We start from the raw sequence: 27,718 nt of genomic DNA, 5'->3' as shown, positions 1-27,718 counted from the left end.
TCCCGGGTGACCCTCACCAGGGTGCTGGTCTTTCCGCCTTGGGAGCAGTATATCTCCATCATTGGGCTAGAAATCAGAGCTGTATTTCTAGCTCTCTAAGCCTTCACCATCTGTTGGCGGCTAGGCACATTCGAGTCCAGTCGGACAACGTGACAGCGTTTTCCTACATCATCTTCCAGGGCGGGACACTCAGCCGCCTGGCAATCTTAGCGCCTCAACATTCTTCAGTGGACAAGGGACTCCTAGTCCACCGTATCCGCAGCCCACATCCTAGATGTCAAAACTGCGAGGCAGACTATTTCAGCTGTCCAACCGTGGTCCACAATCCTCAGGTTTTGCGGTAGACACACTGGTTCATGTTTGATCCCAGCTTCGTCTCTACCTCTTGCCCAGAGTCCTGCGCAAGATCAGTAAAGGGGGCCGTCGGGTCATTCTTACTCCAGACTGACCCAGGCAGGCTTGGTACCCTGACCTGCTCCTTCTGTCCGTTGGGTTGCCATGGCATCTTCCGGACCGTCCAGACCTTTTCTCAAAAGGTCCGTTTTTTCCGTCAGAATTCTGGATTCTCAGATTGACGGCGTAGCTATTGAGTCCTGGATCTTGGCGACTTCTGGTATCCTTCCTGAAGTCATCTCCGCTATGACTCGAGCCCCAAAGTGTCCTTGGACCTTTTTAGCCTTGCCGACCCTCCTGTCCCTTCCACAGTCCGGTCTACAGCTAGGACTATCCCTCATTAAGGGACAGGTCTCGGCTCTGTCAGTATGTGCCAGCGGCGTATCGTCCGGCTGGCTCCGGTGCGCTCCTTTAAGGGCGCATCTCACATCATTCCGCCTTTCCGGCGGCCTATGGAGCCCTGGGACCTTAATCCGGTCCTCCCGGTTCCCGGAAACCCCCCTTTGCGCCTCTTAGGCAGGTTTCCTTGTTTCATCTTTCACAGAAAGTAGTCTTTCTGGTGGCTAGAATTTCCTGCCAGGGAGTTCTGGCTGCACTCTCTCTGAGTCACCCCCTTTTTGGTCTTTTGCATCAAGACAAGGTGGTCTCCGTCCGACTCCGGACTTTTTTCCTTAAAGTGGTTACTGCTTCCACCTTATCCGGGGCAATTTTCCTGCCTTCCTTTTGTCCGGCTCCTGTTCATCGCTTTGAGGAAGCGTTGCATATCCTGGATCTGGTGCGGGCGCCCCGGATCTATGTGTCTCGCACCGCCGTTATTAGGCGGTGCACCTCTCTCTGGTACTGACTGCTAGTCAACGTAGCGGTCTCTCGGCATCTAAGCCGACCCTGGTTCGTTGGCTTAGGTCGGCCATTTCCGAGGCCTGCCAGTGTACTCAAGTGCCTTCCCCGCCGGGGATCAGAGCACATTTGATCAGACCTGTCGGTGCCTTTTGGGCTTTCAGGCGCCAGGCTACGGCTCAGTAGGTCTGTCAGACTGCAGCTCGAATTAGTCTGCATACTTTTTCGAAGCTCTATCCAAGGCATTCTCTTGCTTTGGCAGACGCGGGCTTGGGCAGACGCATCTTTCAGGCGTCTGTCGCCCATTTGTGAAGTTGGGTTTGCCTGCTTCTCAGTTGTCTGTTTATTCCCACCCATGGACTGCTTTAGGACGTCCCATGGTCTGGGTCTCCCATAGGAACGATGAAGAAAAAGAGAATTTTGTTACTTACCGTAAATTCTTTTTCTTATAGTTCCGTCATGGGAGACCCAGCACCCTCCCTATTGCCTGTTGGCAGGTTTCTTGTTCCGTGTGTCTTCACCGGCTGTTATTGTTGTAGACAGACGTTCCGGTTCTTCCGGATTTTACTCTGTCTCTTCTTGTGGGTGGATGTCCTCCTTCAGCTTTTGCACTAAACTGGCTAGGACTGGCTAGCAGGGGGTGTATATGCTAGGAGGGAGGAGCTACACGTTTGAGTGTAGTAGCTTTGTGTGTCCTCCGGAGGCAGTAGCTATACACCCATGGTCTGGGTCTCCCATGACGGAACTATAAGAAAAAGAATTTACGGTAAGTAACAAAATTCTCTTTTTTTCCATAGTGTCAGTAATTTCTCCCTCCTTAGGCCTAAATTTTAAAAAATTTTGAGGCAAGAAAACACTTTAAGGCTACTGTCATACGGTGTTTGGCTCTAAACTCTCCGAGTGTCATGGCGGCATCTGACGCTGTTCACACTGCAGAGTCTGACATTCCGCACTCTGCCTTCTCTGGTGCTTCTGAGTTGCACAAACAGGCTCGGACATTGTTTAGCTTTGTGGTCATTAGTGATCAGTCTTGCAGGAGTTAATTTCTGCTAGCCTGCTGGTTACCTCACAGATCACATGTTGTGGGAGTCCTATCACAGTTACTCCCTTCCTTTTTAAGATGGTGGAGCCTGTCTTCCCATGCTGACTATAGCTTTTGCTAAACCAATCAATGAGCTGTTGTTTTCCAGTTGTTGGTGATTTATTGTGTGCTGTGGAAATCCCTCTTGTCGTCTAGTTATTTCCTCCCTGCTCTTTATTTCCTCCTTATCATGTATTTTCTTGTATCTCTGTGTGCTAGCTGTGTGATACGAGTTTTGGTTTCCCTGTTTGTCTCTATCTGTGGGTTCAACCACTCCTTTACCAGTCCTCCCCTGGGGTGAGGGAATGGGGGTATAAGATCAGGAACAGCGCAAGGAAGGCAGTCCAGACATCTTCACCATTAGAAGTATCTCTGTGATTAGGGACTGCTAGGGCCCCCTTGCCTGAGGACCACTTTGGGAGTCCCGGTCCCCTGTTATCAACACACACACACACATATGACAGTTACGTTCCCACAGTAAGTTTTTGGTGACTTTTTGATGATACAGATTTTCCGCACCCATTAAGTAAAATAGGTTACTTGCATTTAATCGAAAATCCGCAGCATAAAACCTCACTAGAAGCTCATCATGGGAACATAACCTAAGCATAAAGTTGGGACAGCTTCGGGAGTATCCTTGTAGTATTTTGTCACAGAAGGAAAGAACGTTTCTGTCTTTCTTAGGTCCCCAGATGGCAGAGCAATCCCTCATTCCTAATCCTAAATAATCTAAAAATCCTAAATAACCTAAAAAATCCTAATAATATACTGTGGCTTCCCTGCTTTTTATTTAATAGATGTGATTCCATTTTGGCATAAAATATACATCCATCACATGGACTTCCTGAAATGATGTGCTTGAAATTCCATGCACAACCAGCAGATGTCACTGTTGTTGCACAGAAACATTTTGGGGGAAAAATAGAAATAAAAGGCCAAAGCTTAATTTATAAAGGAATTATCACCCACGTTACAATCCCGGTTGTTTCTTATGAGAAACATCATTTGAATTAAAGAGGTTCTTGACCCTCATTATTTTCGCTCGCTATAGTAATATATTTATATAACAGATTAATAGATGGTATTATTCTAATTATATGAACTGTGATAAAAGTGAAGCACGAACTTTACAATATTAAAATAATTGCAGATAACAGCCCCCCCCCCCCTGAATATGATTTGTTAGACAGTCATTATATTTCTCGCAGTACGGCAATTAGTGTGTTAACCCTTTCATTTCTGATAACATTAATATTGGAAATTGCTATTTATGTAATTCTGTCGTTTTTCACTGTCCCATACACTGGCCGTAAAGGAAATGTGTCATGGATTCCAGACATAAAATATACACTGGAGATCAAAATTAGAGAACAATGTCTGATCACTTGTTTTTTTTTTTCAGAAATAATGTAATCTACATTTATCAATAGTTGAAGGTTTTTGTAAGGGGTGCTCCATGCCACTAGAACAGGGTTTTACAAAAAGGTCCAAAGTTTATCAACATAAAAGTTTTATTTTGCCCAAAACGTGATGATCATAATTAGAGAACAGCAATGACTGTAGCACAGAGAAAGATTATAACTCCATTTTCTGAAGGTAATAACAGTCACCAATCAGTAGGACACGTACAGGTCTTTGCTGTGAATGACTTCAGCACTTCTGCGGCCACAGGACATCACTAGTCTCTCACACTGCTCTGGTGGGATTTTGGTCCACTCTTCATCCAGTCTCTTCCACAGTTCTTTGACCATTGTGGGTTTCTTGGCCATAACTCTGTCAACAAGGATTTTCCAGAGGTTTTCTATTGGGTTTAGATCAGGACTCTGGTCTGTGGCCATTTCATCGTTTTCTGTTTCAAGTAACTGCTTTACCCGTTTTGCTGTGTGACGGGGGCATTGTCCTGCATGAAAATTGCTGGCTAACTGCGTGATAAACGCAAGTAAGAAACCACGTGTTGTGGAAGAAGGTTCTGATACACACTTGCATTCACTCTGCCATGTAGCTGTATGAGACGTCCATCTCCTGCTGCAGAAAACATTCCCCAAACCATGACGCTTCCTACACCACCTTTCATTGACTTCTTAACTCACTTTGGGTTCAGTCTTTCCCCAGTTTGTCGACTAACATAATGTTTCCCATCAGACCCAAATAAATTAAACTTTCTTTCATCACTAAAATGAAATGTGGATCACTTCTCCACTGTCCACACAACATGCTCCTTACCAAAGGTGATTCTAGCCTTTTTGATTCTTTCTGCTAATGAGGTTTGGTCACTGCAGAGTGGGCTTACAGTCCAAATGCTCTTAAACATTGTGACACTGTATGATGAGACAGATCCTTACCCTGTTCAATGCTGACCTGAGGAGCAATTCCAGCTGCAGTGTTAAAATGATTACCCTTGGAGATTTTCTGCACTTTCCTGTTTTCTCTTGCATTTGTCTTTCAAGAGCGACCAGCCTTCTTGGGGAACTTGAAAGAGTTTGTGATGTTGTAAAGATACAATATTCTTGGAATCACAGACTTGGAACAACCAACTTCTCTTGCTATGGCTGATAGGGTCACCCCTTTTGTCTTCATCTGGACAACCTGCTGCCAGAGGGTTTCAGTCGCTTTGGAACGGCACACCATTTATGCAAAGTCAGTGCAAACTGGAAAGTTAGACTGCCAGTTACATAGGATTTGTCAAATAAGTAATGAAATTATCCCCAGGTGCCAGATTAACACCAATAATTTGCAGGTATCTGAAAGTTCTCTCTGATTTTGATCAATGTTCTTTTTCATTTATCTTATGCACATTTCTATTATGTGCTTAAGAATAAATTGAATTTATTCTTAAGATTAAAACCTCCTAGTTTACTCATGTTAGGATATAATCACATAGGACTACACAATGACCTTAACATTTAAGAAATTATGTGTTGTTCTCTAATTTTGATCTTGTGTGTGTGTGTGTGTGTGTTACGGGCGGCGAGCGTCTGGGAGTGGGCCCACTCGGCCGTACACCGAACTCCCCTGAAGGCGTAACCAGTAGCGAACCCCTTTACAGGAGCTGTATGGCGCAGCAACAGGGGGCCTAAATGCACGACTGTCAGGATCCAGTGGTGAGCGGGTCTCACGGACAGCTGGAGTCTCTTAATGTTCAGTGCTGACGTGCTTGGATGTGGCAGCGCAGAGATGATAACTTGGACTTGGCAACACGGTCATGGAGGCTCGGACGCAGCGGCTCAGATGTGGCGGCTCGGACGTGGCGGCTCGGACGTGGCGGCTCGGACGTGGCGGCTCGGACGTGGCGGCTCGGACGCAGCAGCACAGAGGTGGCGGCTCAGATGTGGCAACATGGAGGAGGTGGTAGAGATCAGGCTCTAGGACGAGACACAAGTTAGGAACACGAGACCGGTACTAGGACACAATTAGCAGAACTAGACACAGTAGTGTAACGGGACCTGAGAACTAGCAACACACTAACTAGTAGGAAACATTGCGCAGGCACCTCCTGTAAGGGAAGCTGTCTTAAAAAAAAAAAAACCAAAACTTTTTTAACCCTTTCACGACCAGCCGATTATGCGCTTTCCGTTTTTTTTTCGAGAGCCGTAACTTTTTTTTATTTTTCCGTCAATATAATCATATGAGGGCTTGTTTTTTGCTGAATGAGATGTAGTTTTAAACCAATCCATGAGTTTTACCATATCGTGTACTGGAAAACAGCCAAAAAATGCCAAATGCAGAAAAATTACAAACAAGTGCGATTTGCACGACTGAGATTTTATTCACAGTATTCACTATATGGTAAAACTGATGTGTGGGTGTGATGCCTCGGGTCAGTGCGAGTTCATAGACTCCAAACATGTATAGGTTTACTTTTGTCTAAGGGGGTACAAAAGAAATCAGAAGTTTGTCCGAATAAAGAAGAGAACGTTTTGTGCCATTTTCCGTGACCCGTAGCGTTCTCATTTTTCGGGATGTATGGCTCAGTGACGCCTTATTTTTTTCGACGTTTTTAACAGTACCATTTTTGCTCTGATGTTATGTTTTGATCGTATGTTATTACATTTTGTGCAAAATTTGCGACAACCAAAAAACATCAATTTGGCATTTGGAATTTTTTTTGCCGCTACGCCGTTTACTGATCACATTGAGTTTATATTTTGATCGGGCATTTCTGAATGCAGCAATACCAAATGTGTGGGGGGGGGGTTTTAACCCTTTAATTTTCAATGGGATGAAAGGGGGGTGATTTTAACTTTTAGGTGTTTTTTTCTTTTTCTTTTTCTTTTACTAGTCCTCCTAGGGGACTATAAGAATCACCAGTCTGATCGCTCATTATTTTCTCCCGATCAGAGCAGCACCATTGAGACCGAGAGAAATGCTCACCTCTTGTAACCTGCAGTACTCGGCTGCTTGTTACAGGACCATGTGAGCTACAGGAGTCCTCACATGACCCTGTGCTGCTGTGAGAACCATCAGATCCACGTGATCACGTCACGTGACTTTCGGTGGCGAGCAGTGAGTACAGATCTACCGCGATTGCCATTGAAATGGCACTGTCACATTTTGTCAACGTCATTTAAGGGGTTAACAGGTACGTGTGGTTAACGATTCCATCTGTGCCTGCAAGGCACACGTCAGCTGTACAAATCAGCTGACAAGTGCGTGGATCCCCGCCAACAGCCCGTAGCAGCCGGTGGGGATTAATACTATGACCGCTAGGATGTAACTTTACTGCCCGCGGTCGTTAAAGTAACAGGTGACCTCAGGGATTGCTTCTGGGTAATGGGACGCTGGTCCTTTAAGAAAGGGGGCGTGGTCGTGCGCCCCTGCGGGCACTCATAGAATGACTGCGTGCAGCCTGGAAGCAGGAGGAGGCCGCGGCAGGGGCAGGAGAGGAGCAAGTGGAGCCGCCGGACAAGTGAGAGGGAGAGCCATCAAAATTGAAATCAGCGGGGGTCCAACTATAGGCACCCCCTTCAATCAGGTGACGGTGGCAGTCATGCGATACATGCGGCCTCTTCAATGTTTACAGCAGCTGCAGGTTGGTTTGTACTAACCTGCACCTTTTTTTTTTTTTTTTTTTTTTTTTTTTTTTTTTTTTTTTCCTCTTTTTTGAGTGTGTGTCTCTTATTAAAAGCATTACTACTTTGCTCTATTGACATTAATGAGCGACACTTTGGGGCACTTTGCACACTACGACATCGCAAGCCGATGCTGCGATGCCGAGCTCGATAGTCCCCACCCCGTCGCAGCTGCGATATCATGGTGATAGCTGGCGTAGCGAACATTATCGCTATGCCAGCTTCACATGCACTCACCTGCCCTGCGACGTCGCTCTGGCCGGCGAACCACCTCCTTATTAAGGGGGGCGGGTCATGCGGCATCATAGCGACGTCACACGGCAGGCGGCCAATAGAAGCTGAGGGGTGGAGATGAGCGTGACGTAAACATCCTGCCCACCTCCTCCCTTCCGCATAGCCTGCCGGGACGCAGGTAGGAGATGTTCCTCGCTCCTGCGGCTTCATACACAGCGATGTGTGGTACCGCAGGAACGAGGAACAACATCGTAACATCGGTCCTTCCCAATTCATGGAAATGACCAACGCTACACCGATGATACGATTACGACGATTTTGCGCTCGTTAACCCTAGAACGCATACCTGGGGCCTCGCAGGCCTGCTAGGTCATTTGTTTTCTATGGTAGATTGTTATGCTTGCACGTTCTAGGGTTAATTGTATCAAAAATGCTTTACACACTACGATGTCGAGAGCGACGCCGGATGTGCGTCACTTTCGATTTGACCCCACCGACATCGCAGCTGTGATGTCATAGTGTGCAAAGTACCCCTGAAGTATCTTGAACAATCACTTAAAAAAAAAAAAAAAAAAATAAAATAAAATACAGGTAATTAAAAACCAGCCATTTCAGTGGCAAAATCTCTTGCACAAGTGCCAAGTCCTCTTCAAAAACCTGATCAGAGATGTTATTTGTTCTCCTACAAGCTAATGTTGATGGCCTATTGTAAGGGTAAGCCAATTTTAAAAGGTTGGTTATTCTCCAGTGACCACATGGACCCTATGGGGCCTGTGAATTGGGGAGAGGGCTTGTTGTTGGACATCTGTGTCTCCTTCCCCCTCTGGCATCACAGTTTCAGTGGTTGAATACAAAGATGAAATTGGGTGCCATAGGTCCCTCCACCAGTCAACGTCTGCACCTGAATCTCAGCACAACAGACACGATAGTATCACTAAATCATTCCTGCTGCACAGAGCCTTAGTGCACCTGCTGTACAGGCCAGAGAAGCTTACTGCGGAAACAGGGTCAGAGGAGTAGCAAGTATATGTTGCTGCATTAAACTATGTGGGTGTCATAAGAGGCTTCGTACAGTTCTGGGGGTGACATCATCATACTTTGCTGGGGACATTGTGGGGTTGTAATACTGTGTGTACTGTGTGCAGTACATTTTTTTTGGTGGCACCATTGTTTGAGCGCCATCAAAGGGGCATCGTATGGGGGTGAGAATGCTAAAAGGCTTCAGTAGGTGCACAATACATGTTCATTTCCCGGTCTTCAAAGGTTGGATGGAATTCCCTTCTATGACTGTATGTAACATTGGCATCTCTGGTGGGGCACAGACATACACAGACGTGGCCGGACTGCGCCCTCACCCACCTGTATGCAGCTGTCCATGTGCTCTCCTGCTTTAGCCTGCTGCCAGAGTTTGTGCATGCCGCACAATCCCCTAGGAGCGTGCTTAGGGCGTGCACGCTCTTTCTCTGCTTTTAAAGTGTCAGCACACCATTACCTGAATACGCCTCTCAGCCTATGCCTGAGAGGCACTAGATAGAGGCACTAGATATTTAAGACATCCTCCCTTAGATGAGGTGCCTGAGCAACATTGTTAGTTTTAGTTCTTCTCTGCTTCCTAGCTAGTTGTCAGGTCTTCTGTATCCTGTGCCCGTTTCCTGTATGCCCACTACCCATATCTGTCTCGTTGTGCTTGCCTGTACCAGCTGCACTATCTGCATCAGGTGCCCAGGCTGCACCTGTCGATACCTTAGCCCATCCCTGCCCTGGGGGTTAGCTGCCACAGTCCCAGACACTGCCATGGGAGAGCCACCTTGGCATCTACTGGTAGTCAAGCCCATCCTCCCCATCGGAAGCTCTGGTGAATAACTGGTGGGCACTTAGTTAAGCCCCTTCCTTGTCAGGGTAAGCCTGGGTCCCCTCCTGTAGTCCAGTGGGTCCAATCCTGGCGAACATAACACTGTACTTATGTGCCATGCCGCTACCTACGCCATAAATATTTTTTGGGGAGGTGGAGAAACTGGGTAAGGGGCGGCCCAATTAATACTTCATAACCAACTGACATTTGTTGTCCAGCAGAGTTCACTTTCAGTAAGCCTCATAATGATCACAGGATTACAATGACAAATGAGATCTAGTAGAGAACACCGGGTCCACCACTTACAATATGTGAGATGTTACAGCTCACCTCCTCCCCCCTCTGTAAAATATCTTTGCACAGAACACAGCATACTTACAAACCACTCTCTTAGAAATAGAACAGGCCAGACCTTGACTTATTGTATATGTACCTACCCATCTTTAAATGCAATTGACAGCAGCTTAGGTAAAATAGCCATCCCGATAATCATGTGCAGAATTAAAAAAAAACACAAAAAAAATCTACAATTAAAAAGATAAAACAAATGTTTTGGCCTCAGTCATAAGCCAAGATCTTTTAATAATATATGCTTGATGTATTCTGTAAAAAAGGACTACAATTCCCTGAATTCTAGAGAACCTGCTGCCCAAACACTGGCCGCCTCATTCAGACACTGACACATTAACAATCAGAAAACAAAAAGAAGTAGCATCTAAACAGTGGATGAAAAAAGTATTGAACACGTCACCAATTTTCTAAGTAAATTTATTTCTAAAGTTGCTATTGATATCAATTTCTCACCAGATGTCTGTAAGAACCCATCCAATACACACAGGCAAAGAAATCAAACCATAGCTGTGCATAAATTAATATTATCTGCAAGAGCGAGAAAGGACAGAGAAAAAGTATTGAACTTGCTAATCAAACTGTATTTAATACTTAGTTCAAAAACCTTTGCTGGTGAGGAAGCTTCAAGATGCCTGTTGAATCGAGAAACTAGTCGCATGCATTGCTCAGATGTGATTTTTGGCCTAGTCTTCCACACAAACACTTCAAATCCTGAAGGTTCCATGGGCTTCTTCTACGAACTCTGAACCCATAAATTTTCTATTAGATTCAGGTCAGGTGATTGGCTGGGTCATTCTAGCAGCTTTGTTTTCTTTTTCTGAAACCAATTGAGAGTTTCCTTGGCTGTGTGGTTGGAATCCTTGTCTTGCTGAAATGTCCACCTTAGTGTCAGCATCATCATCCTGGTAGATGGAAGCCGATTGTATCTCTTGGTATATTTGTGTATTCATCTTCCCTTCAATCCTATGAAGTTTGCCAGTACTGTATGCTGAAAAACAGCCCCACACCATGATGTTCCCACCACCAAACTGCACTGTTGGTATGGTGTTTAAAGGTCTCCAAACATGGTTTGTATTATGGCATCCAAAGAGTTAAATTTTGGTCTCCTCTAACCAGACTATATTCTCCCAGTGTTTCACAAATTTGCTGAGTTGTTGAGCAATCATTAAATGCACTTGAACATGCTTTTTGTTCAGGAATGGAGTCTTGCGTGGTGAGCGTTCATACAGGGCATGTAAGTTGAGTGCATTGCTTATTATATTCTTTCAAACAATTGTACCTGCTGATTCCCGGTCTTTCTGTAGATCTACACAGGTAGTTATTGGCTCTTGGACCACTCTTCTGATTCTTTTAACTCTTCTATTTGCAGTCTTTCTTGGGAGCACCTTGTCTTAGCTGGTTTATGGTAAAATAATGTTCTTTCTACTTCCCGATTATGGCCCTAACAGTGCTCACTGGAACCTTCAGTAGTTTAAAAATTCTTCCTTAACCAATGCCTTCAGTATGGTTTGCAACAATAAGGTTGCAAAGGTCTTGAGACCGCTCACTGGTTTTACCCATCCTGAGATGTTTCTTGTGTGGCAGCTTGGTAATGAGACAACTTTTTATATTCCATGATATAAACCAGGCGATTATTTTTTTCTTTCAATAATTGACAATATTGCTTTTTAATTACTGATAGATTTCAGCTGGTGTCATGATTTTCCATTGCTTTTTCTATCTTTGTTCATGTATCCAAAACCTTTTTCCCTGTGTTATTTCTCATTTTCACACACAACTTTAATTTATGGATATCAATGGTTTGATCTTTCCTTGTGAGGATTGAATGGGTTGTTACCGACATCTGGTGAGAAACTCGTATCAATAGCACTTATAAAAATGTATACTGAACAAAAACAAACGCATCACTTTTTTTCAGTTTTTATTTTGTGCTCCCATTATTTTCATGAGCTCAACGCAAAGATTTAAGACTTTCTATTTACACAAAAGACATTCTTTTTTTTTTTTCTCAGATATTGTTCACAAATTACACATTTTAGGCTGCTTGCCCATGATCAGGGTTCATAGCGTTTAGGACGCAGTGTGTTTTTGCTGTGTCCAAAATGCTGTGTTATACAGTACAAGCACAATGGATGAGATTTCTAGAAATGCCATGCTCGCTGTGCTTGTTTTTCACGCAGCGTAAACTGTCATGCGGTGCGGCTTCCCAAGTCGCAGCATGTCAATTTATTGCTGTGGAGCCACAAGCATTCTCTGCAGGAAGAACAGAGAGAGACCACAGCAGCTGCAGTCTCCTACAGAGAGAACTTGCAGCTCCGCAGGAGAGGACGTGCTGCATCCTGGACACAGCATGTCTGGATCGTGGGCACGTACTCTTAGAGTGGCCTTTTATTGTGGCCAGCCTAAGGCATACCTGTGCAATAATCATGCTGTCTAATCGGCATCTTGATATGTCACACCTGTGAGGTGCAAAACAAGAATGCCGCGGAGACACCATCACATGTTTCTCAACGCTGTAAGGAAACTAGCCAGGCCTTTCACCGGGAAGGGCAGTCTCCAGTCAAGGAGACCACCTATGCCAAACATGGTATCCATCCACAGACAGCTGTTTCGGGGTATTTGCCCCTCATCAGTGTGGAGTAGGAATCTGGCTAGTGGGAGCAATGCCAAGTAGAAGACTATATAGGTATCTTGATATGTCACACCTGTGAGGTGGACGGATGAAGTGCTCACAAACACAGATTTAGGCCTGTTTCACACGTCAGTGAAAAACACTGACATTCTTCACTGACGTGTAAAACACGCACATGTCCCTCCGTGTTCCGTGATTCACGGCACACGTGGTTTGTCCATGTGCATTCCGTGATCCGTGATTGCATATGGACATTACTCACCTGCCTTCACTGCTGCTGTCCATGGTGCTGATCTCCTCGGCTCTGCAGCGTCCGCCCACTGCTCTCAGCACCTACTTCCTGGTCGGGTTTTCCTGCTCTCATGAATATTCATGAGCCAGGCAGGAGCTGCCGAGAGCGGAGGCTCCAGAGCGAATCGCAGGCAAGGTAAGTTGAAAATTTTTAATATTTAATATGCCTGTGATTTTCTTGTACATGTTTCACTGATCACACACGGATCACACCATAGTGTGGTCCGTGGGTCATCAGTGATGCCAGACAAAAACTGACATGTCTCCGTGCAGAATCACGGCCACGGGTGTACGCTGCACAGAGACACATTCAGTGAAAAATCACTGATGTGTGCGCAGACCCATATGTCAGTGATTCTGGTACATATAAAAAAAAAAACACAAACGTACCAGAATCCCTGACGTGTGAAAGGGGCCTTAGACAAATTTGTGAAGAATATTTGAGAGAAAAAGGCTTTTTGACTAAGGCCGGGGCCACACGGGGCACTAGTGCGATGCTGGCAGCACAGCAGGAGCCGAGTGTCATATGAGTCTGCCTGCATCTGAGCTCCGATCATGTGAGCAGACCTCAGCTGCGGGGGGCGGGCTGGCACGGAGGAAGGGTGGGAGGGATTTCTCTCCCTCTCTCCTCCGTAGTCGCCTATTGCCATTCTCGCACTGCACTGGCAGTACACCGGTGTACTGCGAGTGCAGTGCGATTTTTCTCTCGCCCCATTCACTTGAATGGGTGCGAGAGAAAGAGTCTCAGCTTACAATCGCAGCATGCTGCAATTGTTTTCTCGGTCCGAATAGGTCTGAGAAAAATAATCACTCATGTGCGCTGTCACACAGGCTAGAATTGGTCCGAGGGGAATGCGATGTTTTATCGCGCTCCACTCGCACCGATTTTCTCGCCGTGTGGCTTAGGCCTTAATAGAAGTTTTAGATCTTTGAGTTCAAAACAAAAGTGTTGCGTTTTTATATTATTGTTCAGTGTGTGTGTGTGTGTGTGTGTGTGTGTATATATATATATGTATATGTATATGTATATGTATATGTATATGCATATGTATGTATATATATATATATATATATATATATATATATATATATGTATATATATATATATATATATATATATATATTCATTCTCTCTCTCTCTCTCTCTCTCTCTCTCTCTCTCTCTCTCTCTCTCTCTCTCTCTCTCTCTCTCTCTCTCTCTCTCTCTCTCTCTCTCTCTCTCTCTCTCTCTCTCTCTCTCTCTCTCTCTCTCTTGCAATATTTTTGAAAGACAACTACTGCATTATTTCTTTTGTACTGACTTAGATGGAACAGAATGAAGTTGCAGTAAAACCGGTGACTCCTTCCCTTTGGCCATCCATGACTCTCTGCCTCCTACCGGCCATTAACATCCGTGTTTTCTGCTTGATCTAGCCGCAGTTTCTGTCACAGATGTCAGATGACTATACACCCACTTGCTGGCTGCTGTGGCTCCTGTAAGCCGTCCCTAAATGCAGGAGACAAGCTGTTCGCGGAGACATTTGACGTTTTTACGGATGTAATAAATGAGGGACCGCGGTTAGCCACAGAGGAGACGCAGCAGCTACTTCCACAGTTGAGAGCAGATTCATGGCGTGTCTGGCAAATTGCACCAGAACACAAGCGGAAAGAAATCCTCTTGCATCTGACTCAATAGAGTCTCACACTTTTTTTTGTTTCTGCTCTCCCTGGAATCTATTTTTTTCTCTAGTCATTCACTAATAAAATCTTGTTTGCCAGTGGAGAAGCCAAGTCAGCCTTGTCAAAGATGCTAAGTATCCTCACTGCTGGGCTTCACTTTGCCTTTGTTGGCACAGCGGTATTAAAACATGCCTAATAGGTAATGCCCTGCACATTCGCAGACCTTGCCTGGTATCTGGGAAGTGCAGCACTTTTTGTATTACATCTATATTTTATTTTATTGGATTTACATTTGAAGTCCCATCTATGCTCTCTCTGAGCTTCAGTTGTCCGTAGTGCCAATCATCTGCGTAGCTGTTGCATATCATTTACCATCTGCTGGCCTCCTTTCCATACATCAAATTGCTTTTGGCATTTATCCGTGAATAAGCAGCATCATTCAGTGTTTGCTCGCTGGCTAGCAGCTCCTGAGTATTGAAGCAAGCTGTGCCGCAAAAATAATCCTTTTTCTTTTCATATTTTCCCTGAACCCTTACAATAAAGGTAAATATCTCCTATCTGTAGGATACAGGAGAACGTATCAATCACTGGGAGTCCAATAGCTGGTGCCGCCGCCGATCTCAAGATCTTTGGCACTCCAATGGATAGGTAATAGCTTTTAATGTTGGGAATAACTGTTTAACAATCTATCCGGATTAATACTTATACTTAGGTTGTATGGTGAATGTTAATGGACAGCCATTTTCAGGTCTCTCCAGAAATGCTTAATTGGGTTTAGGTCAGGTCTCTGGCTGGGCCAGTCAAGAATGGTCACAGATTTGTTCTGAAGCAGCTCCTTTGTTATTTTAGCTAGTGCTTAGGTTCCTTGTCTTGTTGGAAGGTGAACCTTCGGCCAAGTCTGAGACTCTGGAAGAGGTTTTCTTCCAGGATATCTATGTATTTTGCCACATTCATATTTCTTTCAATTGCAACAAGTCATTCTGTCCCAAAAGCTGAAAAACACCCCCATAGCATGATGCTGCCACCACCATGTTTCACTGTTGGGATTGTATTGAGCAGGTGATGAGCAGTGCCTGGTGTTCTACACACATACCGCTTAGAATTATCACCAAAAAGTTCTATCTTCATTTCATCAGACCAGAGAATTTTATTTCTCATAGTCTGGGAGTCCTTTGTGTGTTTTTTTTTTTTTTTTTTTTGAAAACTCTATGCCGGCTTTCATAGTTCTTGCACTGAGGAGAAGCTTCTGTCGGGCCACTCTGCTATAAAGGCCTGACTGGTGGAGGGCTGCAGTTATAGTTGACTTTGTGGAACTTTCTCCCATCTCCCTACTGCATCTCCGAAGCTCAGCCACAGTGATCTGGGCTCTTCAGGGGCTCTTCTTTACCTCTCTCACCAAGGCTCTTCTCCCACAATTGCTCAGTTTGGCTGGGCAGCCAGCCAGGTCTAGGAAGAGTTCTGGTGGTCCAAAACATCTTCCATTTAAGGATTATGGAAGCCACTGTGCTCTTAGGAACCTTGAGTACTGCAGAAATTCTTTTGTAACCTTGGTCAGATCTATGACTTGCCAAAATTCTGTCTCTGAGCTCCTTGGGCAGTTCCTTTGACCTCATGATTTGTCATCTGGTCTGACATGCACTGTGAGGTCTTATATGGATAGGTGTGCGCCTTTCCAAATCAAGTCCTATCAGTTAATTAAACAGCTGGACTCCAATGAAGGAGTAGAACCATCTCAAGGAGGATCACAAGGAAGTGGATAGTATGTGACTTACATATTAGTGTCAGAGCAAAGGGTCTGAATACTTATGACCATGTGATATTCATTTTTCCTTTAATAAATTTGCAAAAATGTCTACACTTGTTATTTTTTTCTGTCAAGATGGGGTGCAGAGTGCACATTAATGAGGAAAAAAATGATCTTTTTTGAATTTACCAAGTGGCTGCAATTAAACAAAGCGTGAAAAATAAAGTGTAAAGGGGTCTGAATACTTTCTGTACCCACTGTACATATATTGCAACTGGTGCTTGTTATCTCAGTCGCCCCTTTAAATACAATAGTAGAAAAACTGTTTAGCACAAAATGGCCGTTCAAACCAAGCACAAGTGCTTGGTACGCCCTTGGTTTGGCCAAACAGCTCATGGCACCTTTCTACATACTTGTTTTCCATCTATGTCTGGCCTCTTTCTTAACGTCTCTGGCTTTGCAGGAATCAGATGTAGATTAAAAAGCTGCTGCTGTTGGTGGGCCCAGCTCGTTACCCCCCCCGCTCTTTGCTCTGATTAATATGATTGTTAAACAGTTACCACCAACATTTAAAGCTATTACCTATCCATTGACGTGGCGAAAATCTTGGGATCGGTGACGGCACCAGCTATTGGACTCCCAGTGATTGACAAGTCATCCCCTATCCTACAGATGGGAGATAACTTTCAAACTTGAGAATACCCTTTTTAAGATGAGCATTTTGAGTTTAACTAGAACTTGACTCTTAAAATGTTCATTTTAACATTTGACAGAAAAACTTTCAAAATGATACAGCCATTCTGAAATGGATTTTCAAAGCAAGTACACCAGTCCCATCAGATCTAGGGGATCTGTTAGTAATGTTTGGTCTGGTGACCGATCCTCTTTAATGTTTGGGCTATATGTTGATGAAACTTTAGTTATTACTATGGTTAAACGATTGCACATGACAAACATTACATTTCTAAATCAGAATAATTAAGTCTCTTCAGTATTAGATCAGAAAGACAGGTTGGACAGTAGTGTGAGCAGCCTCTTCTTACCTTAGCACCCCTAATATCTTTAATTTTAGATTAGAAAGAGAGAGTGTACAGCAGTATGAGTAGCCTCTTTGTACCTCAAATCTCCGGTTATACCCAGTATTAAATAAAGACAGGGAGGACAGCAGTGTGAGCAGTCTATTTTTACCTTACTTGTCCAGTTATTCCCAGTATTGGATCAGAAAGCCAGGGAGCACAGCAGTGTGAGCAGCCTCTTCTTACATACGCTTTCTTGTTTTCCTCAGTATTAGATCAGAAAGACAGGGCACAGCAGTGTAAGCAGCGTCCTCTTACCTCAGCACCCCTGATATCTTTAATATTAGATTAGAAACAGTGGGTGTACAGCAGTGTGACCAGCCTCTTCTTACCTCAGTACCCCATGTATGTCTGGCAAATGTACTTTTGAGCTTTAAGGTCAGGTTTCTGTCAGTATAACCAGATATCGAACATTTTAATTTACTATAGATATTATCTTCCACTTTCAAACAAATGTTTATTTCTTTGCTATTCTGGGAGAATCTCTAACGTCTACCGAACCTTAAATTTTAGCCTCATTAGGCCTTAATACTAAAGCCCAATACAATCCTGTCATTTATGGACAACGCAGCAGAATTATCTTTCTACAAAACCCTAAACTGATGCCGTTCTTTGAGATGAACCTGCGAGGACAGACAATCAATAAGCACAGATGCCTCGGCGGCCGCATTCTGAGACATATTTACCACCGTGCTGGGTTTTAAGTCTTGTCAGAAGGCATCCACGCTTGTTCCATCCCCGGCACTAAACCAAGTAATATATCACATGCCGAAATAAAGATGCACAATGCAACGTGATTGGAATTTCCATGTGTGTCTATATAGCTGCATTATGACTCTTAATTTTGCTTAGAAAGTGGCCGTTTTTTGGCTGCTGTTTGTGTATAATGTCTGATATCTGTACGTTATTACCCCAGTAAAATATGTGTGTGCAGGAATGCCGGTACTAAACATGACCGAAGCTGACTCCTAATGTGATGTATGGCCTCCGATACTGCCGGCTGCTTGGAATAATGCCATAGACTAAGGAAAATAACTCCGCGCATGTGGCTGATACATGGGACGGGGTATATTTTTCTGCTTATGTTGGCCGTTCTTATCAACACTATATTTATAGGAGCTATTTATTTTAAGACTTGTGGTTTGTGAATTCATTGCCTTGTTCTGCTTTTATTCGCAGGAAACAGTAGAAAGATTAGTCCAAGCCGACGTGTGCGAGGAGGCTCTGGTAAGAGAGATATCACACAAAAAAAGAGCAAGATACAGTCCCAACTGATAAAGGGTTAATATATCTAGGTCTCTGAGGGGTTAAAGAGAACCTGTCATTCGCGATAAGCGTGTGTGTGTATAATTTATCAGTATATTACAAAAGTAAGTACACCCTCATATTTTTTTTTAAAAAAAATATTTTATATCTTTACATGGGACGACACTGAAGATACAAAAATGAGCACTACTGTGAAGATTCTTTAAAGACCGATAAGGGATTATAGGTAGTTAGACTCGCCTATGCATGCTGCGCTACCGGCACAACTGTGACAGTAACATGTGGCTGTTGGTAGGTGGTCCTGACCGCAGGTTGGGATAGCTGGTGCTATCCGGTAGTGCGGGCTTTGGATGGAAGTTGCTGCCACTTCTGTGCAGGTTAGGGTACCTTGTGTCGTCCGGCGGTGCGTGCTGCGAATGGAAGCTGCTGCCACTTCTGCGCAGGTTAGGGTACCTGGTGTTGTGTTGTCCAGCAGTGTGGGCTTTGGATTGAAGCTGCTGCCACTTCTGCGCAGGTTATGGTACCTGGTGTCGTCCGGCAGTGTGGGCTTTGGATGGAAGCTGCTGCCAGTTCTGCGCAGGTTAGGGTACCTGGTGTCTGGAGGTTTGCGCTGCGGATGGAAGCTGCTGCCGCTCCAGTGTTACTGTGCCGGGGGGGCGTGATCAGGATGGGAGTTTGTGACTCGCCACCACGCGCTGAGATCCAGACCCCAACGACCCCGCTTGTGATTAGCCTCCGGCTCGCTAGGGAAAGTGCTAACCAGAAGCTCGGTATACATCTGCGGTCAGCAAGGGGTGACCTGTTGAAGGCTCTGAGATGTCAATGAGATCACTTCAGCACTAACCGCTCACTCCCAAAAGGGAGTGTAAACATAGGGATGAAAGGAGATAAATAATTGGGGGGGGGGGGGTTTGTGCACTGGTGATCTAAAATACAGACACAGAGCTGATTGATAGGTAGTTAAATTTACTAATAAAACACTGTTAATATAAAACATTACGCGTTTCTGGGATGATCTGTCCCCATCTTCAGGTGTCTATAAAATAAACAACTTATGATCCCATGTATGCCCCAGAGGATAAATTTTATTGTCCGATTTTTAACAATAACATTATTCAGAGTATGATTAATATTATTTCAATGTTTATCCATTATGGTTGTCTGTTATTCATTTGTTTTTATGATTTTTTTTGTCTCTGCCAATTTATCACCTGTAATTTTTAACTAATCAATCAACCCCATATGATTGGAGTCATGGGACACCAATGTGTTGCTATGGTAGCACAGGGTCAGCTGATGACCCCTAACTCTAGCATAATGTATTTTCTGTGAAAGCCGACAGACAAGCTGGCTCTCACAGGAGATGAACATTTCTGCTGATCAGAGACCTTTATCTGATTTAGTTCTTTTAAACAATTTTTTTCTATCTACTGGCTAACACGGTACAAAGATATATTTTACCTGGATGAAATTCGGAGCATTTTTTATGTATGAGAAAAATTTCTAACGTGTGAAGGAGGAATAAGATACCTCAAATTTGTTTGAAATTCGATGCCTCTTGATATATTTAGCACATCTCAGGCAGCGTTTACAGTAATGACTGAAATCTACTTCAGCCATCAGCTGATACAGACATATTTATGCCAATTTCTGCTGCAAGGTGAAGTGTATCCATCGGGCTTTGATTTGTTTGTAAAGTTTGTTTTTCTTATCTTACTGTAAATACTTTTATGCCAAAACAGACACAAGTTTTCTTTACTGGCTAATCCAGTGCTTTTGGAGCACAGAGGCTTCTTCATCACGCAAATTTACAAATGAAACAGAAGCTCATTTCCAGATTATCGGCTGAATAAATAGGCCGCCAGTCACCTGACTTAAGGAGCAAAATGTTGTCCATTGGGGAGACACATGATTGTGTTGATTTGTTCTGTGCTATGGTTATAGAGAATCGATTCACAGGATCCGGTCTATTGAGCTCGTCAGTAATCTGAGAATCATCGGTAATCTGAGAGCCCTGAGATCCGCGGAGGAAGGAAACAGTTCTCAGGGCATCCAGCGGCCACAGATTACTGACATCACCGATATACTGGGTCATGCAAATCGATTTGTACCAACTGTATTTTGTGTGCCTGGAAGTGCAATGATTGTCTGGTCTAGAAAGACCATTAAATAACAGACGATCGACTGGATGTGGCTGATCAGCGGTCGTTTAACAGACATGATTGGCCATTTTAAGCGCACTGTGCTTTCCACTGCCTATAAGACTGTATGCAGATGAGAGGAATTGGACTCCTCATTCTCATATTTTCAATTACTGGCTGATCGGCCACCAGTGATATATATTAGGTTAAAGCTACATAGCGGTATGTGGGGGCGACATCTAGATCATGCATCTCATTGCTACACTGAAAGACAAATGTTTTCAAATGTGCTTGATTTTCTGTTTGTTTTTTTTATTGCGGGAAAATAAAAGAGACAACACAGTTATATTTATAATAGTCTACCTTCTAATACTGCCATATTTACTATACTTATAAATGTGAGGTTCTTAGTGCACATTTTAACCAAAGTGTGCAAGCCCATCTGCCAACGACAAGGCGACCTCATCAGATGGGGCCCTACACTAACCTATTTATTGTATTTATAATATTCTTATTATCCTAGTAACCTATTCATTGCTATTATAAAATTATAATACTTATTATTACTAGCATTACTCTAGTACTAGAAGATCAATAGAATTAAAGCTGTTGATCCAGAAGAAGGCAAAAACCCCCGGACACATTCAGCCAATTCATGTCACAGGGGAAAAATTCCTTCTCGATCCCGGCAAATGGCGATCAGTCCAAGGACCCTGGATCAAATCCCCCTAATACCTATTCATTATATACTATTTATTTTAGTCATTACTATACATACTGTATTATCATTATTATTTTAGTTTTTTTATTATTATTACCATTATTTATGCTATTTTTAGTTTGTTGCTATTTTACTAATCTTATTACTTTTCTATTATTATTATTATTATTATTATTATTATCTACTCTGTAATATTTTATTCTAGATATCTTTGGATTATTGCTGTTTTATTATTACTATTATTACTAACATTTGTATTGATATTTTACTAAAACTATAACTTAGATTCCTATTCCGAAAGCTGTTGATCCAGAAGAAGGCAAAAACCCCCAGACATATTCAGCCAATTCATGTCACAGGGGAAAAATTCCTTCTCGACCCCAGGAAAAAGCGATCAGTCCGAGAACCCTGGATCAAACCTGCTGGTGCCTAATAATGTATTATGTTCTTATATTATTCCTAATAATAATGTTATATTATAATATATATTACTATTTTATTACTATTATTTTTTTAAATACTATTTATATCCTTTTTAATTTATTCTTTCGAATATTATTATTAGTACTAATATTTCTATTATCTCTATATTTACTATTTATTAGAACTCTATTCTTAAAGCTGTTGATCCAAAAGAAGGCAAAAAACCTTGGACACATTCAGCCAATTCATGTCACAGGGGAAAAATTCCTTCTTGACCCCGGGAAAAGGCGATCAGTCCGAGGACCCTGGATCAAATCCCCTGATACCTATTAATTATATACTAATTATTCTAGTCATTAATATAAATACTGTAGTAGTAGTATTATTATTATTACTATTATTTATGCTATTTTTAGTTTGTTGCTATTTTACTGTTCTTATTACTATTCGATTAGTATTATTCTCTGTAATTTTTAATTCTAGATATCTTTGTATTCTTGCTATTTTATTATTACTATTATTACTAACATTTGTATTGATATTTTACTAAAATTAGAACCTAAATTCCTATTCCTAAAGCTGTTGATCCAGAAGAAGGCAAAAACCCCCAGGCACATTCACCCAATTTGTGTCTCAGGGGGAAAAATTCCTTCTTGACCCCGGGAAAAGGCGATCAGTCCGAGAACCCTGGATCAAACCTGCTGAGATTTTTTTTATGTCTCTAGTTATCATTATTATGTAATTAATGTTAGTTACTGCTATTATGATTATGATATTAGGTATTATATTACTGCTACTATAATATAACTTTTTAATATTTTTACTACATTTGTAACCTTTTTTTTAAACCTAATAATTACTGTTTCTTTGTCGCTCCATTGGGAGACCCAGACAATTGACAATTGGGTGTATAGCTTCTGCCTCCGGAGGCCACACAAAGTATTACACTTTAAAAAGTGTAACCCCTCCCCTCTGCCTATACACCCTCCCGTGCATCACGGGCTCCTCAGTTTTATGCTTTGTGTTGAAGGAGGCACACATTCACTCAAGCTCCCATTTTAGTCAGCAGCAGCTGCTGATTGTATCGGATGGAAGAAAAGAGGGCCCTGACAGGGCCCCCGGCATGCTCCCTTCTCACCCCACTAAGTCGGCGGTGCTGTTAAGGTTGAGGTACCCATTGCGGGTACAAAGGCTGGAGCCACATGCCGCTTTTCCTTCCCCATCCCTTAGAGGCTCTGGGAGAAGTGGGATCCTAACCGGTCACCATTCACTGGGACCGGGCTCCCTCCGCAGCCCCTGGGGGAATCTGACGGACAGGAGACTGGGTATCATCAGGGACAGGCCCTGCACCCATAAGGTACTCTGTGTCCCCTTGGGGACGGCGCATGGAGCGCCTGTGTTACAGACGCTGCAGCGGCTGCTGTTTGTTTGTGACGACCGGGACTACCGCGCCGACCGCGCCTGTTTGTCGGCCGCGTTATTAAATTTAGTCCCCGGCTTTTGCGGCCTAGTACCATAACTCCCGCCCCCGGGCCTGCCAGTCAGGGGTAAGGGCGGGACGGTCGACTGGACGTCGGCAGTGAGGGCTGGAGCATACTTGGGTGTTCTCCTCCCCCCTCACTGAGCACTGTGGGGCACCAGATTCCCGCACTTTATTAGTCACGCCCACGGCTCCCTCCTCCCCTGAGAACTCTGGCAGCCATATTTGCTATCACTTCTGCTGGTGGAGGATTTCAGAACGAGCTCTACAGCTCTGGGAGGCCCAGGCAAGGAATCTGGTGGACACACAACCGCTTTGGGCGGTCGGTAAGCCACACCGGTTACCCGGTGCTGGCCCCCCTTGGGTGCCGAAGTGTGTGTATATATATATATTTGTATACATTTTCTCTATTCGGCCGCATTGTTTTACTTTTGGCTATATACCCTCAGTGATCACTCTCAGAGGAGACTACAGCATGTTGTCCGCAAAGAGCAAGGGTGCCAAGGCACAGGCTTATTTTGCAACCCGTACCTCTTGTGCGGCTATGTTACCTGCAGGTTCCACCTACCCTCACTGTGTGCAATGCTCGGCCCCTGTGGCACTCACTCAGCCAGAGCCTCGGGCACTGGTGGGACCCCCGGCTCAGGTAGAACCGCCGGCTCCCACTGTCCAGGTGGCAGGGACAGAGTTTGCAGTTTTCGCTGAGAAACTCTCTGAGTCGCTTTCACAATCCATGGCGCAGTCTATGGACAGATGGTCTGCTAAGATATTAGAAGCCTTGCAGTCCAGATCGGTCACACAGGCCCCGGGCACTGTGAGTTCATCGCCCCCAGGCCCCTCTCGGTCGGTGCAGCAGAGTGCTCCTGGGGTGACATCTAGGTCCCACGGGGAGGACTCCGACACGGACCGCAGTCCCAGACCGGCTAAGCGGGCTCGCTGGGAACCTTCCCCAGCTTCATCACGCTGTTCGGGGTCTCAGCATGAGGACTCTCTGGAGGATGAGGCGGAGGTCGCAGCTCAGGGCTCTGATCCTGACGTTGCTCTCAATCTTGATACACCTGAAGGGGACGCCATAGTAAATGACCTTATAGCGTCCATCAACCAGGTGCTAGATCTTTCTCCCCCAACTCCACCTATAGAGGAGTCGGCTTCACAGCAGGAGAAACACCAGTTTAGGTTTCCCAAACGTACACGGAGTGCGTTCTTCGATCACTCTAACTTCAGAGATGCTGTCCAGAAGCACAGAGCATTTCCGGACAAGCGCTTTACTAAGCGCCTTAATGACACACGTTACCCCTTCCCCTCTGACGTAGTTAAGGGTTGGGCTCAGTGTCCCAAGGTGGATCCTCCAGTCTCTAGACTGGCGGCTAGATCCGTAGTATCAGTGGCAGATGGTTCATCGCTCAAGGATGCCACTGACAGGCAAATAGAGCTCCTGATGAAATCCATCTATGAAGCCATAGGCGCATCTTTTGCTCCGGCCTTTGCAGCCGTGTGGGCACTCCAAGCTATCTCAGCTTGTCTGTCTGAGATTAATGCAGTCACACGTACCTCTGCTCCGCAAGTTGTGTCTTTGACTTCTCAGGTATCGGCCTTTTCGTCCTACGCCATGAACGCCGTCCTGGACTCAACAAGCCGTACAGCGGTAGCGTCCGCCAATTCGGTGGCAGTCCGCAGGGCCATGTGGCTACGCGAATGGAAGGCAAACTCCGCTTCCAAGAAGTTCTTAACCGGTTTGCCATTTTCTGGCGACCGTTTGTTTGGCGAGCAATTGGATGAAATTATTAAACAATCCAAGGGAAAGGACTCGTCCTTACCCCAGTCCAAACCGAACAAACCTCAGCAACGAAAAATTCAATCGAGGTTTCGGTCCTTTCGGCCCTTAGCCAGGTCCCAATCCTCCACGTCCAACAGGTCACAGAAGGGCCAGAGGAACTCTTCTGCATGGCGGTCTAAGTCACGTCCTCCAAAGACCGCCAGAGGAACCGCCTCCAAGGCGGCCTCCTCATGACTTTCGGCCTCCCCAAACCGCATCCTCGGTCGGTGGCAGGCTCTCCCGCTTTTGCGACGCCTGGTGGCCACATGTCCAAGACCGATGGGTGAGAGACATTCTGTCGCACGGTTACAGGATAGAGCTCAGCTCTCGTCCTCCGACTCGTTTCTTCAGAACATCTCCGCCCCCCGAGCGAGCCGATGCACTTTTTCAGGCGGTGAACACTTTGAAGACAGAAGGAGTTGTGATTCCCGTTCCCATTCAAGAACGTGGTCGCGGTTTTTACTCCAACTTGTTCGTGGTGCCAAAAAAGGACGGATCATTCCGCCCCGTTCTGGACCTCAAACTGCTCAACAGACACGTGAGAACCAGACTGTTCCGGATGGAATCTCTCCGTTCTGTCATCGCCTCGATGTCCCAAGGAGACTTCCTAGCCTCAATCGACATCAGGGATGCTTATCTCCATGTGCCGATTGCACCAGAGCATCAACGCTTCCTGCGTTTCGCCATCGGGGACGAACACCTTCAGTTCGTGGCACTGCCTTTCGGCCTGGCGACAGCCCCACGGGTCTTCACCAAGGTCATGGCATCCGTGGTGGCGGTCCTACACTCTCAGGGCCACTCGGTGATCCCTTACTTAGACGATCTCCTAGTCAAGGCACCCTCCCGGGGGGCATGTCAACACACCCTGACCATTGCTCTGGAGACTCTCCAGAGGTTCTGGTGGATCATCAATTTCCCAAAGTCAAAATTGACACCGATCCAATCACTGACTTACCTCGGGATGGAGTTTCATACTCTCTCAGCGATGGTGAAGCTTCCGCTGGACAAACAGCGTTCGCTGCAGACAGGGGTGCACTCTCTCCTTCGGACCCAGTCACACCCCTTGAGGCGCCTCATGCACTTCCTAGGGAAGATGGTAGCAGCAATGGAGGCAGTTCCCTTTGCGCAGTTTCATCTGCGTCCACTTCAATGGGACATTCTCCGCAAATGGGACAGGAGGTCGACGTCCCTAGACAGGAACGTCTCTCTTTCACTGGCAGCCAAAACCTCTCTTCAGTGGTGGCTTCTTCCCACTTCCTTGTCGAAGGGGAAATCTTTCCTGCCCCCATCCTGGGCTGTGGTCACGACGGACGCGAGTCTGTCAGGGTGGGGAGCGGTCTTCCTCCACCACAGGGCTCAGGGAACCTGGACTCCGACAGAGTCCTCCCTTCAGATCAATGTTCTGGAGATAAGGGCAGTGTATCTAGCCCTAAAGGCGTTCCATCGGTGGCTGGAGGGCAAACAGATCCGCATACTGTCGGACAACGCCACGGCGGTCGCGTACATTAACCACCAGGGCGGCACACGCAGTCGTCAGGCCTTCCAAGAAGTTCGGCGGATTCTGCTGTGGGCGGAAGCCACAGCATCCACCATCTCCGCAGTTCACATCCCGGGCGTAGAAAACTGGGAAGCAGACTTTCTCAGTCGCCAGGGCATGGACGCGGGGGAATGGTCTCTTCACCCGGACGTGTTTCAAGAGATCTGTTGCCGCTGGGGAACGCCGGACGTCGACCTCATGGCGTCTCGGCACAACAACAAAGTCCCGGCATTCATGGCACGGTCTCAAGATCACAGAGCTCTGGCAGCGGATGCATTAGTTCAGGATTGGTCGCAGTTTCGACTGCCGTATGTATTTCCTCCTCTAGCACTGCTGCCCAGAGTGTTGCGCAAGATCAGGTCCGACTGCCGCCGCGCCATCCTCGTCGCTCCAGACTGGCCGAGGAGGTCGTGGTACCCGGATCTGTGGCACCTCACGGTGGGTCAACCGTGGGCACTTCCAGACCGACCAGACTTGCTGTCTCAAGGGCCATTTTTCCATCTGAATTCTGCGGCCCTCAACCTGACTGTGTGGCCATGGAGTCCTGGCTCCTAGCGTCCTCAGGGTTATCTCAAGATGTCATTGCCACTATGAGACAAGCCAGGAAACCAACGTCCGCCAAGATCTATCACAGGGCTTGGAGGATCTTCTTATCCTGGTGCTCTGATCGGGGTTTTACCCCCTGGCCGTTTGCCTTACCCACTTTCCTTTCTTTCCTTCAATCCGGATTGGACAAGGGTTTGTCTCTCGGCTCTCTCAAGGGACAAGTATCGGCGCTTTCCGTGTTTTTTCAAAAGCGTCTAGCCAGGCTTCCGCAGGTCCGCACGTTCCTGCAAGGAGTTTGCCACATAGTCCCACCTTACAAGCGTCCGCTGGAACCCTGGGATCTTAACAGGGTGCTAACGGCTCTTCAGAAACCACCTTTCGAGCTGATGCGGGATGTCTCTCTATCACGCCTTTCGCAGAAGGTGACCTTCCTAGTGGCAGTCACATCACTTCGGAGAGTGTCTGAGCTAGCAGCGCTGTCATGCAAAGCCCCCTTCCTGGTGTTTCACCAGGATAAGGTGGTTCTGCGTCCGGTCCCGGAATTTCTCCCTAAGGCGATATCCTCTTTT

General features: G+C 45.4%; 1 protein-coding gene across 3 annotated transcripts in view; it reads left to right on the top strand.

The window, feature by feature from the left end:
* NDUFAF5 (NADH:ubiquinone oxidoreductase complex assembly factor 5) overlaps positions 1 to 27,718 on the top strand; it is a 79,493-nt gene that overhangs the window by 14,314 nt on the left and 37,461 nt on the right. For all 3 annotated transcript variants that reach the window (XM_075339282.1, XM_075339284.1, XM_075339283.1), the window contains exon 4: positions 18,399 to 18,446. In XM_075339282.1, coding sequence (XP_075195397.1) covers positions 18,399 to 18,446 — 48 coding nt within the window. The remainder of the gene's footprint in view (positions 1 to 18,398; positions 18,447 to 27,718) is intronic.

This window comes from Anomaloglossus baeobatrachus, chromosome 3 (genome assembly GCF_048569485.1).
Source record: "Anomaloglossus baeobatrachus isolate aAnoBae1 chromosome 3, aAnoBae1.hap1, whole genome shotgun sequence".
Classification (NCBI taxonomy): Eukaryota; Metazoa; Chordata; class Amphibia; order Anura; family Aromobatidae; genus Anomaloglossus; species Anomaloglossus baeobatrachus.
The sequence above is the reverse complement of the archived record's forward strand: the minus strand, read 5'-3'. Positions and strand labels throughout refer to the sequence as shown.